This window comes from Arabidopsis thaliana, chromosome 2 (genome assembly GCF_000001735.4).
Source record: "Arabidopsis thaliana chromosome 2, partial sequence".
NCBI classification, from domain to species: Eukaryota; Viridiplantae; Streptophyta; class Magnoliopsida; order Brassicales; family Brassicaceae; genus Arabidopsis; species Arabidopsis thaliana.
The window spans coordinates 11048895-11067115 of NC_003071.7; the positions used below are offsets into that span (position 1 = coordinate 11048895).

Here is an 18221-nt window from a genome sequence, read left to right on the forward strand (position 1 = left end):
AACTAACTCGTATGAAAACCTAATGTAGAGTTACGTACGAATCATTATCAACCCCTATAAAACGTAATTAGAACTTTGAACTATCAGTTTCACTAACACAAAAGGAAACAGAACAGGTTTACAAACCAATTGAGGCTTGAATGTTACTATACCAAAATATAAGACCGTTGGGTTTCAGACTCTCAATTTGAGTCGCAAAGTAAATAAAATCAATCTTAACGGTCAATCAGATAAACTACTCTTGCATTTGCCAATAAACCATACTTGATATGGTCTTTTTGTTTCATCAAACTATGAAGTCCCTTGCGGGAAATGGAATGGTAAGTTCCACAGTATAAACGGAAGTTAATGATGTAACTTTTATTGAAGAGGGGACGACTCTCTCGGGTCCGTACTGAACCATGGAGTTTCCAAGTTTTAAGAGGGTTTTAGTATTTTTTTTTATAGGGGCAATGAGACAGATTACAAAGGACCCTCATTTCCTTCAATAGTCTATCATTCTTCCTCTCAGTATAGCCTCCGCCTTACGCACTTCTCTCACCGGTCCAATCACAAATATCTGCACCAAAACCCGTTTCCACATAAACACTACCTTATTTACATCTTTCGGTTCCACCAATCTCTCATTCAAAGCTAAATAATGGAATTGTGTTCAGATTGTGTACCCCTATGGAATAAGACTAACCTTATCAGGTGGACCCTTTGCCCCTCCAATTAGAATTTCCGCGCTGCTAGACAAAAAAAATCACTCGTGTTATATGACAGTCAGATATGAAATGTCTTGCTTGCACTACTGTAACTAGAACGAAATGGTTCATACTTGCAAGCTTCCTTAATGGCGAGGATCGATGCTCCTTTCCTTCCAATCACACGTCCCATCTTTCCTGGTGGAACATCAAGCACTGACAGGATCTCTTCTTCAAGACATTGATCTTCTGACTTCAGGTTATCTGCCACATTTAAAAGTCCAACTACAATCAGTAACCCAATCGAAGCTAATGTCACCCGTCTTTTTTTCTTTGTCTCTACAGCATATACGACCTTAACGAGGAAAACTGTGTGATCACACAGATTATAAAAGAATGAAGGAAATAATTTTATATATCTTCACCACTGCTGAGAGTAACCTCATTCTGTCATGAACTACATTTTTAATGTAAGCACAAACCTGGAATTGGAGGAACGGTTGGCCAATCAGCAAAATCAGCATCATTCATGCAGCAGAGACACCGACAGTACAAAGCACCACGAACTGCAAGATGCCATAGTGACCGCTGATTTAGCTTTCCCATCATTTTGTGATAGAGATACAGAAGGAAGCGGACATCATCAGCAGCTGCGCGGATCATGAGCTCAGTCATAGGCCTGTATGTCCAAAACTTTGGGTCCTAAATTTGAAAGATTAAGGGAACACACAAAAAAAAACTCATTAACCATTCTGGACGAATAATTTCAAATTAAACTCTAGCAAAGATTTAGTAAAAATGTAACGAACCTGGCGCATGAGAACTCGAACTTCTTCTTTCTCTTCATAGGATATACCTAAACAGAATAAACAAAAGTAAAGTGATTGATTCACTACCACATGATAGGCAAAGTGTCAATATCACTATTTCAAGGTGCAAGATATGAACCAGAACAAGAAGTTCCAAAAAGCAGGCTCTACAGATAAGGTTGAACTTGCATAAACATTTGCTCAGCTGAAATCAGTATATTCATGCCCAGAACAAGATGCCGCGAGGATTAAATATTAAGATAAATCATAAATAAAAACTAACATGATAATCTAAAATGTACCGCAGTAACGTGGATCAGCAAGGAGTGAAACAAACGATATGTAATCATCTAGAGGTCTCCTCCGCCCTTCTTGTTCTTCAATCAGAGAATAAGCAATCTGTAATCCAGAAAATAGTATAAAAAATCAGGACCAATTCTTAGGCAGTAAATAGCTTAAGGCAAGGGATTTTTCCGTGTCACATAGAAAATATACCTGAGTGTCCACAACATTGTGCAATCTTATCCCAAACTGGAAGTATAGAGCCTGTAGTACAAAAAAAATTATCCATGTTGTCATAAACTATAAATATGTCATGAGCTATAATAACAAGTCAACAAAAAGTTCAGACACCTCACTGTCACGCTTGCAATCGTGAATAACTTTCGTGATGTAATTAGACTCGAGTGCAGGCTTACACGCTTTCATAATCACCTCTCCACCTTCGATGACATCAACCAAGTATATTGCATTAGAGAATGCAATCTGCCAAGCCAAGACAAGATCTCCAGTAAGAATTATAAACGACCAATAGAGGTAAACAATAAATCATACAAAAAAAGGTCACACCTGCATGATACAAAGTTTCCCATGTCGGCAGAGGTCAACACCCTCACAGTCAAAACCGATAACCAATTTCTTTTCAGGAGAAGGGTTTAGGAAATCAGCAGGAAGTTGAAACGGATCCGTCACAATGTAAATCGGAACTGGTGGCTCATTAGCTTCTTGTGTCGGCGACCTTCCTCCTGAAGCGAAAAACTCAAACATGAGACAAGAGATTCATGACAATATCCCACTACTTGCATACACCAAATACAAACATATTGCTGAAAATGAAACTAACAATCAACATTTCGCTTAATCTTTGCTATTCCAGAAATCAAACGAAAAATCGCTTTTTAGTATACACTAATAGCTGCAAACAGAGATTTTGTAACTGATCAAATCCAAACTCATACACGAAGAACTTAAGCATGTATACGCCACAAGAATCGAGCGAAAATAGATGGCTAAACCCACATTTTCGATCAGAAACGAAGTGACGTGAACATCTAATCGGTTTATCCTCAATCAAATTGATTAAAAGCGGAAACTACACAATTATATTGGATAATCTGAGGGATTTTAGTAGATCGAATATGGTAACATCAAAAACAGCGAAGCTAAGCGATCGCAATGGAATGAAGGAAGATAATAACTAGTAGCGAAGCTTGGTGAAACGATCACAAAGCAAATTGAGGGATAGAGAAGCAAACAGAAAGAGAAGAAGGGACCTGGTTCTGGAGGAATCGGGACGTGAGCTAGCTGAGTTGGAGAAGACGACGCCATTTCGATCAAAGCGACGAAACAGCTCTCACAACTTTTATTTGAGGGGACTGTCCAGATTCACCAACGGATGGGTTCGTTCCCACGGAATCGGGTTTAGTAAAAAAAAAAAAGAGATGGTATTTGGGCTTGGGATTGGGCTTTTTAAGAAACTTTTTTGTAAAACTTTTTTTAGTTAGTAAAAAAAATGAAAGTAGCTCATTTCCTTCTTAAATTTGGTCGTCTCCAATGTAACTATTGTTTTAGTGTGTTTATCCGGAAAACGGTCTATTTCTCCATGAGAAGTATTACATCATACCAGATAGAGCCCATTCTTTGATTCCGGTCTATATCTCTATAAAATCAAAGTTTTATTCCTGTTTCCCCTCGAATAGAAAGTTTTATAGCTTAATGCCCCCGTACTAAATGTTCGAGAGCTAAAACCCCACGAAGCTAGATTTAATCGGTTTACTATATACAAAACCGATAAACAAACCAACTAAACCTAATTGTAACCGGAATGAACCCAATTTTACCCATTGACTTATTAATTTGACCAAGAATAAAACGCACGAGTTTCTTAAAATCTATAAATACAAACAAAAAAATACATCCCCTTAAACATTCTTGTAGATTGTAATTAAGAAACAAAGCTTTAGATCTTGCGAGCAGCAAATATCATTGCGGATGTGTTCCATCGTCATATCACGTAGAAAATGATTATAAACAATTGAAAAATTGTACTTCATAATCATAACCATAACTCGATTATGATTCAGATTTCTTAATCAAATCTCAGAAACACTGAGAGCTTTTAGATTCTCAATAGCTATAGAAACAAAATCAATAATCCGAATTCAATCGAAACAATTCTTAAAGGGATGTGTTTTTGTTTGTCTTTACAAAATCAAAATCATTAGCCATACTTTTAAAACAATCAAGAACAAATTCAATCGAATAAAAAAAACCAGAGCATATCCCATTACCACCATCTCGACCTGCAATCAAAAATTCGATTCTTCTAGAATCATTGCTAAGCTCATTTTTCTTTCCCATGACATAAGTTTCATCAACGATCTGATCTTGTTTAAGATATTCTTACGTTTGTTGAGACCGCCGTCGTTTGTGTGGGGCGAAGACGCCATCGGAGATACGGAGGTTGTTGAAGAAGAAGACGAGTGAAGAAGCTCCAATGAGCTTTTGTAATTTTGATATCAAATTTATCACAATTGTTGTTGATTGTTTGAAGAATCGGGTGAAGAAGAAGATGATACCGGTTTAGAATCAAACTTAATGGTTTATATATTCGGTTTACTTTGGGTTTAAAGCACAAACCGATATAACCCAGATTTAGGGACATTAAGCTATAGAACTTTCAATTCAGAGGGAAATAAGAAGACAACTTTGATTTCATGGATATATAGACCAGAGTTAAAGAATGGGCTCTATCTAGTATGATGTGATAGTTCTCGTGTGGAAATAGACCGTTTTTTATAAAGTTATCCTCATATTTGGATTGGGTTGTATTAGGATTTTAGTCATTCTTAATCAATATATATATCTCAAAAATTTATAATAATTTTAAAATTTCAAAGGTTCCAATATATATTTGACATAAGCACATTGCCTATAAATTATACATATTTTCCACGTTCTTTTATAATATTATTATTATAAATTTTTTATATCAACCACACAAATATTATTTTATACTATTATTTTAATTTAAATACATTGTTTTGCTTTAGGAATTTCAAATAGTGTTCATTTGCATATTTTTACATCTCTCTTTAGCATGTTTTCTTATACTTATTTTCTAATTTTCCTTAAATAAATAATTCACATGACATTGTTATTAAACTACTTTACAATTTTCTTTTAGTAATTAAATAATACTCATGACATTATGTACATAAAAAATTTAGTTATATTTATAAGGTATATACAAAAAAACATTTAATTGGTAAATTTCTTTCATAACGATGCATCATTTATCATTATTTTAAATAATTATCATTTTTTATAATTTTAATTTAGTTTCTCGGAGAAAAAAAAAATTTCGTTGATTGTTAAAGTAGTTATAAGCTATGTTTTGCTCCCCCTCACTCTATGGGTCCATTTGACCTTTATTTTTTTTTTACAAACTTAAATTGTACTAAAATTAAAAAAAAAACACAAATTTAATATCATGTAATAAAATGCAGACTTTCTATTTTTTCATATTCATTTTTGTTCTCAAACATACGTCACAAATTTCCTATTTGATCTTCTCTTTAATCCAAATAACTTTATGTTCTTTAATTAAATTTTTTTTTTTAACATACCTCACAACTTTTTAAAAAAAAAATTATAACTAAAGAAAATAAAAACGGATATTAATATATTTGGATTTTTATTTTTTAACACTGTTAAAAGGAGGATTGCCATGTCAGCTTCATAGAGCCTCTTTCATCACTTTTCACAAAGTCTCATGTCCAATGCTTTACAAGACTTGCTCTTACTAGAGACTTCAGCGTAAGGGATATCTTCCCCTTTGTTATAGCCTCTATCTTCTTCCATAGACTTAGAACACATCCTCTCTTCACCGTCAATATTGCTTGGTCCCGAACTTGAACTATAACCACATGGTTGTGTTCTCATTTGAACCGACCTGAGTAGAGCGGTTCTCCTCAAGTCACCCGAATGGCAGATATCACTGGGCGATGATGGAAACCTTCCTTCTGTGTCTGATCCTCTTTGGCGAGACTGTGGTGTAGTAGTAGTTGCTGCATTGGAGATCATGGAGGCAGGACATGTATGTGAATGGTGTAAGATTGTTGGTGACGGTTGTGGTGAGTTTGTTGAAGTAAGAGGTCTTTGGTATCGGTATGGTGAAACTGGACTAGTTGGGCGGCTCTCGGGTTGCGATGAGCTAGTGCTTGCTGTTGCTGTTGGGTCCTCACAGAATCTCGCTTCGTCCGAGTCTTCTGACATGGGAGAGTATTGTAATGATAAATCATCCCTGTGTTAAGTACGACACATGAATAAAGCTCATCAGATAGTCATTTTGAAACTTGACAACCATATGCAACAACAAATGCTTCACAACCATATGCAACAACAAACCTGTGATAAAGAAAGCTCTCAGACCGTGCTGGAGACTCTAACATGTTGACAGGAAGTGAGTCTCCTACTGTTAGTCCGTTTAAACTACAAGCCATTATCTACGCAGAAGATGATGGCGTGATCTCAGGACATTTAAACACCGAAAAACGAGCAGAATTAGGGAAATATTAAGAGTAGTAAAAACAAACCTCGCTAAGATAACGTTTCTGAGAGCGAAGGTTATCGAGATAGACCTCGTCTTCGGGATCTCTGGTTCGTTTCCCGCACGGCGAGGAAACTGATATCGGAACTGGTGGCTCATTAGCTTCTTGTGTTAGTGACTTTCCTCCTGAAGAATTCAACTCAAGACATGAGACAATAGATTCATGACAATATCTACTACAGTACTTGCATAACACAAATGTAAACTAACTAACAATTGATAGTTTAGTACACAATCCAAATTGCAAAAGAGAGATACTGCAAATGATCTAATCAAAACTCATGCATTCTACAGTTCCATAAGACATTTCAAATCACTAATCTGAAGAAATATGATGCATTAATAACAAATATTTGATAACTAAACAGACATTTGGATCAGAAATGAAGTTAAATTAAGCATTTAATTGCTTAATAATTTAATTGATTGATTCAAAGGCGTAATAACACAAAATTCTTCGGGGGAATTTGAAGGGATAGAGCAAATCGCTTAGGGTAAAATGAAAACAGCGATAAGTAACGAATTATCAAAGTCTGAGTTAAGAATCAGGAAATTGAGGGATTGAAGAAGAATAAAGGGACCTGGTTCAGGAGGAATTGAGACGTGAGTACGCTGTGTTGGAGAGGACGACGTCATTTTCGATCAAAGCAGCAGATTCAGCAACGGATGGATGGGTCTTTACTCTTTGGGCTGAAGATAACCGCAACTAGATTCTTCCTGAGTTTTTTTTTCTTTTTTGATAAAACGAGAGCCCTTACAGGTAAAAACCCAATAAAAACCACGATCCATTTTTATTTGGACATTTAATATTTAATTATTTTAAATTAGAAAATAATTACACGAATTACTAAATTGTATAATATGATATTAAAAAATTAAGTGTTATTGATGTGTTTTCGGTCTGACTGTCTATAAAAAAAATCCCCAAACATAAGAGTTGTTGTTGGAGTCATTAAAGGATCTAATGGTTTGTGGTGGTGTGACCATTGGAGGAGGGTTTGTTGATGGGTCGTGTGTTTCACCATTAATATTATCAAATGGTTCTCGGTTGATTGGTCATTTTTGGAGTCATCAAATGGCTCATATGTTACGCTATGTATCACGAAAATATATATTTTTCTCTTAAAACCATTCTTCCTTTTCCAATAATATGGATTTATAAATTCCCGTGAAGATAAATATGTGGTTTTTACTTTTCGTTTTTTTCCTAGGTGAGGAGGGTGTTATTGGTTGCTAATTTAAAAGGAATTTTGATGATTTTAATAATATCATAAAAAGTAAATTAAGATTTTAAACTATTGCTAGGGAGTTTTTTTATGATCTTGTTAATTAGTTTTTCACAGTCTTGTAAAGTTTTTCAAACAATCTCTCTATTTTGATGATATTTTTTTACTTTATTTTGTGAACAAAAGTGTAGAAAATTATTAAACAATAACACAATATTTTAATTCATTAACAATCATAGTTTTTTTTAAAAAAAAATTGAATAACGCCAAACTTTTAGTGACTTTATAATTTTTTTAATTATAAGGTAAGTCTCCTAAGATATATGTTTTGGGTTAAAGTATTCACAATGTCCACCATGTTATGTGATATATTACCCATGTATATTCATTTTGTCATTTAATCTTACCTTTTTGCATTTTTGTTTGGCTTAAAATCTACAATATCGTTTTACTATTAAAAAAACCTGTAATATTCATTTACAAATCAATATTTTATTCTTTTTAGACATATCCTATTTTAATTTCTACATTCTTTTCAAAATAGTTACTAAAATAATTTTTTTCTAAAAGCCATGAATATAAACACAACAACTAATCAATCTCCACAATATATATTATATATTAACAAAAAGTGTATTGGTGATAAAAAGTACTTGATGATACACTAAACAAAAAGGATAAATGGGAGAATTTTTTATTTTGAAAGATGAAACATTTTAGGTTATATATTTCATGACCCTTATAAATAAAATTCCTGGCTCCACCACTGGATATCTCTACATATTTCCAACATCAATATCCATTGATATTTGATAATCTTTACCAAAAATTCGCAATCTCCTTTAGAGTGAAAGCGAGTATAACCGTATGACCAAACTATTTTGAGTACCATTGGTAATTCCTTACCTTAAGCTTCCAGAGGTATTAGTGCTATATATTCATAGTGCCACCGAGTATTTTGAACTCCGAAATGATTTCTCACTATCCGACCACTCCCAATTATATAACATGCTTAGAATTATTCGTAAGATGGATCGTAGTTGCATTTTACGACACCATACAGGACAAGTCCATGATAGTTTGAGTTGGTGGATTTTGGAACCCCTGCAAATTTATTTTATACATAACAAAGGCCCCAATCCATTCCTTAGCATCACAACTTGGGACTTCTATCTTTTGAAGGATACATTCACTTGTTGGTTTTGGTAAATATGATTGTTTCTTTACTTCCGAATAAGCAATATATAAAAGTATCTAAAAACGGAAGTAACTTTTGATGATCCTAAAGGTTTTGTAATTGATACATGTCCAAAAACCTCTTAATATTCTTTCTCACAAACTGTTGATGGAGTTAACAAAGGGAGACAAGGTAATTGGGACAATATCAACGTTAGATACAGGACAAGTGAAAAATGTGGGGTTGATGTCTTCAGCTGCAGCATATCACCGTTGGTATATATTGTCAATTATTAGTCCTATGGATTTGAAACGTGTTTTAGTAAATAAGAGTGTCCAAGTGGGACATTTCCAATAACGTATCACAGCTCCTAGAGCTTTTGCTATGTTTCTCTAGGCCTGGGCCGCCTAGCCCACATTCCAAGCAAGGAAATGAATGGAGTTGGGCATCAAAATTTTGGAAGCATTTTTAAGACAAATTATCTTTTAAGTTTCCTTTTTTAAACATAAACTATATTTTAGGCTTTTTTAAGATAAATATTATTTGGATTTTCTTTCACTCATATTTTTGGATTTCAACTTAACAAAACATAGGGCGTGTCTATTTGACTCCACCTACCCACCCTACTGGAGTTCGATCCCACTAAATCGCGTTATCCCGCATAGTAGGGATTGACTATGGATCGGACTTTGTCGATCCAAAGATATCTAAGAAATTCAGAAAAGATTGTATAAAATTCAGAAACGATTTTACGAAATTCATGAAAAATGAGAAATACATGTTTTTTTTAATTTACGTCGGCATTAAAAACGTTGGACCGGCTCTGTGTTTCACCAAAGAAATTGTTTCAGTTTATGCATGATCTTCAACTTCCATATTCTTGTTTTCAATTCTGGAAATCCCTAACAGATCGGAGCTCTCCTCATTCAGTGAGTTGGAAGATTGCATGATTATATAATTACTCTTCACATCCACATATATTACATTATATTCCCCTATAATTTCATACAACCCTAGAAAAGAATCTTCAAGTAATCTAATCGTGTCGATGACTCCACTCATTTGCTAGAAAAGAAAAAACAAACAGACTTCATTTAGCTGAAAACAATCTTTTATTCAACATTACAAAGCACTGATCAAAGAACCTCTAACATGGTAATATATCTATGACATTTTACGTATCCTAAAAGAAAACAAAAAGTGATGTATTGGATGATGTTTTTTTTTTTTACTTTCTAGTTTCTTATTACAACGACAAAAAGAGTCCACGTCGTCACGCACTTTTCCGGTGGTGAAAAAAATGTCCAAATGGATTAAATCTATAATATCTCCAGAGAGATCCTCTCCTTCTATCTTTTTGGGCTCCACTTTTCCTATCTCTTTTTGCCCCTTTCCTCTCTCTGTTCACAAGTCATCTTCTTCCTTCCTCTGAATCTTGTTCCTTTTTGCTCTCTCTACTTGATTCACCCACTCTGTTTCTCGATTAGTACGTTGAAAACTCACTTTGGTTTTGTTTGATTCCTCTTTAGTCTGTTTTTCGATTTCGTTTTCTCTGATTGGTTTGGTGGTGAGATCTCTATCGTAGTTTGTCCTTTGGGTTAAGATATTTCATTTGATTGGTGGGTTTGTTTTATTGAAGCTTATTGTTGTGAAAGTTGGAGTCTTTCTCAGTTTTTAGGTTGAATTATTAAGAGAAAGGGAAGATTTTTGGTGTGAAGTTAGGTTATTTGGGGTTTGAGAAGTTTGCAAGTGAAAAAGGTTGTGAATTGTGAGTGATGAAGAGAGGGAAAGATGAGGAGAAGATATTGGAACCTATGTTTCCTCGGCTTCATGTGAATGATGCAGATAAAGGAGGGCCTAGAGCTCCTCCTAGAAACAAGATGGCTCTTTATGAGCAGCTTAGTATTCCTTCTCAGAGGTTTGGTGATCATGGAACGATGAATTCTCGTAGTAACAACACAAGCACTTTGGTTCATCCTGGACCATCTAGTCAGGTATTGTTTTGATTTTGATCATTGTATAGGCTCTTGATGTTATTAGTTGTATGAGTTTGGATGTTATATAGCCTGAAAGAGAAAGTAGGACATTGGTTGATCTATGTTTCAATTGTTATCAGATCATAGTATCTTCTTTTTGCTTATGGATTGAGCTTTTAGGATTGAATTCTCCTGTATATATGAGAGTCTTGTAGACACAAGTTTATCTAAGTGTGGTTTATTTCTTAAAACTAACATTCTTGTTGTGCCTGATTCTTTTTATGTTCTGAAGTTCGATGAAAGTTTCTTGTGATTGCCCTGAGCATTCAGACTATTGCAAGGACATGAGAAATAATCCTTTTTTACCCTCTTCAATGCAGCCTTGTGGTGTGGAAAGAAACTTATCTGTCCAGCATCTTGATTCTTCAGCCGCAAACCAAGCAACTGAGAAGTTTGTCTCCCAAATGTCCTTCATGGAAAATGTGAGATCTTCGGCACAGCATGATCAGAGGAAAATGGTGAGAGAGGAAGAAGATTTTGCAGTTCCAGTATATATTAACTCAAGAAGATCTCAGTCTCATGGCAGAACCAAGAGTGGTATTGAGAAGGAAAAACACACCCCAATGGTGGCACCTAGCTCTCATCACTCCATTCGATTTCAAGAAGTGAATCAGACAGGCTCAAAGCAAAACGTATGTTTGGCTACTTGTTCAAAACCTGAAGTTAGGGATCAGGTCAAGGCGAATGCAAGGTCAGGTGGCTTTGTAATCTCTTTAGATGTATCAGTCACAGAGGAGATTGATCTCGAAAAATCAGCATCAAGTCATGATAGAGTAAATGATTATAATGCTTCCTTGAGACAAGAGTCTAGAAATCGGTTATACCGAGATGGTGGCAAAACTCGTCTGAAGGACACTGATAATGGAGCTGAATCTCACTTGGCAACGGAAAATCATTCACAAGAGGGTCATGGCAGTCCTGAAGACATTGATAATGATCGTGAATACAGCAAAAGCAGAGCATGCGCCTCTCTGCAGCAGATAAATGAAGAGGCAAGTGATGACGTTTCTGATGATTCGATGGTGGATTCTATATCCAGCATAGATGTCTCTCCCGATGATGTTGTGGGTATATTAGGTCAAAAACGTTTCTGGAGAGCAAGGAAAGCCATTGCCAAGTAAGTTCACTAGAAATTTACAGTTTGGTTATTTATTCTCCGCTCTTTCTATTTATCTCCTTCTTTGATACCAACATTTTTTGCTTGAAAGAAGTTAATATTTAAGCATTGTTCCGTAGTCTTACTGAAGCTTTTTCCTCTGTTGTTTTTTGCTATTTTCATTGAGGACTGTGGTAGGGCATATTTCACTATCACCAAATTTCAAATTTCTAGAACACTCTCCTTCATATTTTTTTTCATGATTAATGCTGCAATTGATTGCTGATATACATATATGACTATAACTCAGTTTCATATTCTGTCTCATTTTGGGAGAAAGAGATTTCAGGTTTATGCTTGAGAAGTGATGGTTCTATAGTTGAGAGGCCCCTGATTCATCTAAAATGGTCCTATTATGTGTTTAGTTGTAGAGTCCTCGGTAGAATATTAACGCGTTTAACACGTTGGATCATGTTATAGCAGGGAGGGACATTCTCTGTTGACCTATATTGTGCAAGGTGCCCGCCGATGGCTTTATTACTATACCTTCTTTGCATCTGGTTGTTGGAACATGTCCCTGTCTCGGTTTGGTATTGCTTTTATTCTGCACTGTCGTCTTGGGCATTTTCCCTACTTGTCATTCAAGGGGTTGAACCAGGTAGGGAAATGTTTTTCCGAGGACCCCAGGATCTAAATTTTAGTTAACCATACGTAAAGTTAGTTTTGAGTCTTATGACGATGCAGAATTATAGTTTCTTCTTACTACTGCTTAAGAGGATCCTTAGTGTGGTTGTGAACTACAGAGTTTTTATGATTGTAGGCTTCATGACTTAACTTTTAAGGTTCAATGTACTCTAATCCATATGGTAAGGTATCGGATTCACGACCAATGCAAATAATAAGATTTTTATTTCTTGCTTCTTGTTAAATATCTGACATCTCATTTTGCAGAGGATAAGCTGCGCTGTAAGCTAGATTTCAATAAGCCCGTCCTTTGCATTGTTATCTATGCTTTAATATGTCATTGGACCCATTGATTTGGTTTTCTTCTATCTTTTTTGATTGGCTATGTATTCTTGTTTCTTTTTTCCTATCTCATTTCGATCGTATTGTTCCATTAGCTGTTCAACCTAAACTATGTCTCTCTTTGTTGAACTTTTGATGGATAATCTTCTTAATGTGACTCTGTTTCTCATTACAGTCAACAAAGAGTATTTGCTGTTCAACTATTTGAGTTGCACAGACTGATTAAGGTAAAGTCATTCAGAAACTTCTCATATGTTTCCATGAGTATTTGTTTCTTCTCGAGCTGAAACAAACCTCTTCAACTGTGTAATAATCAGGTTCAAAAACTTATTGCTGCATCACCGGATCTCTTGCTCGATGAGATCAGTTTTCTTGGAAAAGTTTCTGCTAAAAGCTATCCAGTGAAGAAGCTCCTTCCATCAGAATTTCTGGTAAAGCCTCCTCTACCACATGTTGTCGTCAAACAAAGGGGTGACTCGGAGAAGACTGACCAACATAAAATGGAAAGCTCAGCTGAGAACGTAGTTGGGAGGTTGTCAAATCAAGGTCATCATCAACAATCCAACTACATGCCTTTTGCAAACAACCCACCGGCTTCACCGGCTCCAAATGGATATTGCTTTCCTCCTCAGCCTCCTCCTTCAGGAAATCATCAGCAATGGTTGATCCCTGTAATGTCTCCCTCGGAAGGACTGATATACAAGCCTCACCCAGGTATGGCACACACGGGGCATTATGGAGGATATTATGGTCATTATATGCCTACACCAATGGTAATGCCTCAATATCACCCCGGCATGGGATTCCCACCTCCTGGTAATGGCTACTTCCCTCCATATGGAATGATGCCCACCATAATGAACCCATATTGTTCAAGCCAACAACAACAACAACAACAACCCAATGAGCAAATGAACCAGTTTGGACATCCTGGAAATCTTCAGAACACCCAACAACAACAACAGAGATCTGATAATGAACCTGCTCCACAGCAACAGCAACAGCCAACAAAGTCTTATCCGCGAGCAAGAAAGAGCAGGCAAGGGAGCACAGGAAGCAGTCCAAGTGGGCCACAGGGAATCTCTGGTAGCAAGTCCTTTCGGCCATTCGCAGCCGTTGATGAGGACAGCAACATCAACAATGCACCTGAGCAAACGATGACAACAACCACAACGACGACAAGAACAACTGTTACTCAGACAACAAGAGATGGGGGAGGAGTGACGAGAGTGATAAAGGTGGTACCTCACAACGCAAAGCTCGCGAGTGAGAATGCTGCCAGAATTTTCCAGTCAATACAAGAAGAACGTAAACGCTATGACTCCTCTAAGCCTTAATCCTCTCTATGCGTATTGTACTTGATATGTATTTTACAAAATTAGAAAAATTGTGATAGATGTTATCCTCAATATATGTACCATGTAAACGTATTATGGTGTAAGCCTCATTTATATGTGTTAATTTGTCTTAAAGCCTTGAAATCACTTGAACAACAAAGATTATTTGAAACAACTACTTACAATCACTGTTTCTTTTGTCTGTGACATCAAGAACTTAAGCATCCCATATTTACAACATCTTGTCTACATAGGAAGGAGTATAATTGGTAGTAAGATATTAATGGACATCGATTAATATAGGGCGGAGACGAAGATCAAGCACTGAATCCACGGTCAAGAGAGCTCCAAGGACTGGTAGGGATGGTGGGACAAGCCTGCATTGCTGCCTCCTCCATTTGCCTCATCTGAATCCCTGCGTTGCACATGTTTGCAATCGACCTCATGTGCTTTATTCCGTACTGAGACAACGATCCACAGTGCCTCTCGAAAGCTCTCACCTAACAACCACATAAAGGAGAATAAGAAAGTGATCATCACAAGAAGCTTAATCATCTAATGAGGACTGAAAGTGATTTTTTTCCGACATATCATATCGTATCTAACGTCCTGAGTCTTGCATCCTCTGGCCAATACCATTGTTTAATACAAACCATATAGAGTTGATCCAAACCTTGATGCAACAATTTTAAATAGCCAAGTTTCAAGAAGATGCAAAAGGTTACCAGAGATTTAAGGCAGTCCCAATCGTCAACAAGCGGTTCTCCAGAAGGCCGGACTTTATTTAACACCGCATGACCTTCCAAACCAAACAAAAGAATCCCAATCAACAGAATGCTATTATCAACATGAAGTCTGTGAGACATTGCTTCAAGGACTTGCTTCTGAGCTTCAACTTTTCTTGCTGACCCTTCCGGTGCCTTTTGATACTACGTGTAACAACAACTTGACAGATTAAGTAACCAGAAGCAATATCAAAATTAGTCCTTAGATTTCACCAGGAAGCAAAGAAAGTAAGATAAACCTTATGCCAGAAATGGACAAGATCCGCATCACGCTGGTTTGTAACTCTTGAAGGCGGCCTTATTGAATTCTCATTCACAAAGGTGAAGTTTTCATCTGCTGGATTTGTACCCATAAAAAGGACAAGCTTCTCCTTGCTGAGTCCTATATCTCCAAATTCCATAACATGAGAACCATAAGACTTACCAGAACCTGCAGTTCTCTTTTTCACCTGAAACAATCAAATCATTTTGATGCATGCTCACACAACAATCTCAATGAACGAACAGTTCGAAAGTTCCAGAGCAAAACTTGGAATGGTATATATACAACACTTGAAGCTTACCAATTCATATTGCTCGTGCAAAGTCTCTGTTTGTAAATTGTGTTTTTCACTATCTTCTATCCAAGCAACACTGTATAAGTCACCCAAACAGGTCTCATACTCAGAAGGAGGACTAGGATCCTCTCCAGGACAGTAAGTACCCCAGCTACTTTCTTCTGCATTCGATGCAGTTGTCGCGTAAATATTTAAACCCTCTGGTAAAAGACCTTCAAAAATACTTCCAGATTCACAAGCCTCCAAATAAAACACCTGCATTCACTAAAAATGGTCAAGCAAAATCACATGTAGCTGACAAAGAAAGCATTTTCAAAAGAGCATTGTACCAAGCTCTTATATGTTCCTGAAGCATATTTTTTCTTCAAGACATCATTGAGATCATTTGCATATAGGTTTGGAGAAGTTGGCATCCCTGAAAATAAACATGGAGATTCAAATCATCAAAACTTTAGTAAAAAAATATATGAAAACTTCAACAAAATAGAGGAGATCACTCACCGAGCACTCCCGGACCACCGTGATCACTATAGTATATAAAGATATGATCGTTTGGACCGCTATCTACAACTTTCCCACTTCCTCCTTTAAGAGCCGTTTTGTTTCCAAGAATCACAGCTAATAAGTTATCAACATTAACTTCATCTCCAGTGTAATCCTGCCACAACCATATCACAACTCCGTTTCAATAGTCCGTAAACCGCAGCTAAAACTCGAAAGAAAGCGGAAAAAATAACCTTGGGAACTCCATTATAGACATCCTCTCCATTAGGACTATTGATAATAACTCCAGGTCTTGGATTCTCCTCGTTCTTCGCAATGTCATCATACATAAACACCACAATATTCTCCTCTTTCACTCCACCTTTCTTCAAAAGCTGATAAGCATGACAAACATCCGCCTGAACAATATTATAACTCATTAGTCTCTACCAAACTATTAAAATGATAGTAAAAATACGATATTATCAGCCCACACTCTAACTTAGGCTCACAAAAACTTCACTGTTTCATAAAAACACACAGCACAAAGTGACAAAAGTAAATTATTTACAAACACATTAGTCTCTACCAAACTATTGAAATGATAGTAAAAATACGATGTTATCATCCGACCGGTTCACGAAAAGCTTCATTGTCTAAAAAAACACTCACAACATGGAACGAAACTAAGATTGGACTATAGCAAGAATTGTAACTAATATTGACAAAACTAAATTAGATTGACTTAAAACAAAACTTGCATGAGCTGTAAATTTTCAAAACCCGAAAACCGCAACATTTTTTGATATGATCAAGAGAAAATCTTATCGATACCTGATGACGATAATTCCAGTATCCGCTGGATCCGGCGACGAGAACAGCCCACTTAGTAGAATCATCGTCGTTTTCAGTTGGGCGGAAGAACTTAGAAGCTAGAGAAGGAAGTTTGATGACGTCACCAGAAACGGCGGCGACTAGAAAGAGGAAGAGGGCGAGAAAGGAAACGACGGTGGTCATTGTTAGGTGGTATTCTCAGGCGAAGAAGGTGTGACGTGGATAAGAATCTTCGGAGAGAAGACGAGGCGGGGTCTGCTATTTATAAATTTTAATATTCAATGAATCATTCTTATGCCAACGTAACGCTTGGCCATTACTTGTTTTATCTATACACGCTAGTAAAATGTACATTTTTTTTTTTTAATTATAGATATTCTGTTTTAGTTAAAAGCCAAAAGTATTGGCTTTGTCATTTAATTTTCCTAATTTTTAAAAAGTTGTAATTTATTCATTAATTTTATATGTGGTCTTTTAAATCGTGAATTAACATTGAGTAATTTTTAAAATATAAAAATTCGTTGACCAGATCAAAATAGACATGATGTTATCAGTTGTTAATGCAATCTCTAACACTCATTTACGATTCTGCTAGTCAACTTTCAAATTGTGACCATTTTGAACATCAAGGTTATTCAAAACATGAAAACGTTGACTACCATTTGAAACACGAGAATCCGTTGACTAAGCTAAAATAGACATATCGTTGTTAGTCATTAAGAAAACATATAACATTGGTTATCATCTGTTAGTATGTCCAATACGAGTTTGTTTTGAGGATTATCGAGAGGAAATCAATATTTTTTCCAAATGAAAACTCCAAATCTATTTCTACAATAGTCCAAGCAAGACAAACATTTCTATTATCTCTATCTCTTTCAAGTGCAGCTAGACAGTGATCTTTTATATCTCATTTCAGAAAATCTCAATTTAGTCGTATGATGGCTCTACAAGTTTACTTCCATGATTCTTTTCTGATTTTTAAAAAAAATATATATTTCAATGAAAAAACTTTGGAAAAAGACAAACTCGTGTCAAGAACATAAAAGAATGAGAGAGGAAGGTTACGAAGATTTTCTGACTTTCAAAGCGAAAATACGGTGAAAATTGATTAAATAATTTCGAATATGAACAAAGTGTTTTGTGCTTGAATTGAATGCAATTATTTTAAAATTTTACAAAAATATTTTTGATAAAATAACGTGTGATATTACTATCTTAATTTTGAACAATATATTTTTGTTTGTTTCTAATAAAAACCTAAAACACTTGTCATTT

At 35.8% G+C, this 18221-nt stretch overlaps 4 protein-coding genes and 1 non-coding gene across 6 annotated transcripts; 1 reads left to right on the forward strand and 4 right to left on the reverse strand.

Moving 5' to 3' along the window:
* Positions 1 to 51: 51 nt before the first annotated feature.
* Positions 52 to 3181, reverse strand: AT2G25910 (3'-5' exonuclease domain-containing protein / K homology domain-containing protein / KH domain-containing protein). 2 transcript variants are annotated; one of them, NM_128151.4, is made up of 10 exons: positions 3049 to 3181; positions 2345 to 2520; positions 2129 to 2260; positions 1991 to 2041; positions 1798 to 1894; positions 1496 to 1542; positions 1169 to 1388; positions 821 to 950; positions 686 to 728; positions 52 to 559 (listed from the first exon to the last, which is right to left on the reverse strand). In NM_128151.4, the coding sequence occupies exons 1-10, from the start codon at positions 3101 to 3103 to the stop codon at positions 485 to 487; spliced, it is 1026 nt and encodes a 341-aa protein (NP_565612.1). In that variant the 5' UTR covers positions 3104 to 3181; the 3' UTR covers positions 52 to 484. The 2 variants fall into 2 exon arrangements, with proteins under 2 accessions (NP_565612.1, NP_001031418.1); NM_001036341.1 differs by having other exon boundaries at positions 161 to 559; positions 686 to 731; positions 3049 to 3172.
* Positions 3182 to 5273: 2092 nt separating this feature from the next.
* Positions 5274 to 7168, reverse strand: AT2G25920 (pollen-specific LRR extensin-like protein). Its single transcript, NM_128152.3, has 4 exons — positions 6968 to 7168; positions 6373 to 6512; positions 6185 to 6282; positions 5274 to 6080 (listed from the first exon to the last, which is right to left on the reverse strand). Exons 1-4 carry the CDS (start codon positions 7020 to 7022, stop codon positions 5531 to 5533), a joined length of 843 nt encoding a protein of 280 aa, NP_565613.1. The 5' UTR covers positions 7023 to 7168; the 3' UTR covers positions 5274 to 5530.
* Positions 7169 to 10049: 2881 nt separating this feature from the next.
* Positions 10050 to 14430, forward strand: ELF3 (hydroxyproline-rich glycoprotein family protein). The gene is made up of 4 exons (NM_128153.3): positions 10050 to 10783; positions 11146 to 11942; positions 13123 to 13174; positions 13265 to 14430. Exons 1-4 carry the CDS (start codon positions 10565 to 10567, stop codon positions 14282 to 14284), a joined length of 2088 nt encoding a protein of 695 aa, NP_180164.1. The 5' UTR covers positions 10050 to 10564; the 3' UTR covers positions 14285 to 14430.
* Positions 10984 to 11166, reverse strand: AT2G08135. The gene has a single exon (NR_140287.1).
* On the reverse strand, positions 14407 to 17290 carry ALPHA-VPE (alpha-vacuolar processing enzyme). The gene is made up of 8 exons (NM_128154.5): positions 16944 to 17290; positions 16364 to 16528; positions 16128 to 16284; positions 15956 to 16041; positions 15633 to 15881; positions 15309 to 15518; positions 15010 to 15213; positions 14407 to 14784 (listed from the first exon to the last, which is right to left on the reverse strand). Exons 1-8 carry the CDS (start codon positions 17124 to 17126, stop codon positions 14602 to 14604), a joined length of 1437 nt encoding a protein of 478 aa, NP_180165.1. The 5' UTR covers positions 17127 to 17290; the 3' UTR covers positions 14407 to 14601.
* Positions 17291 to 18221: the final 931 nt, after the last annotated feature.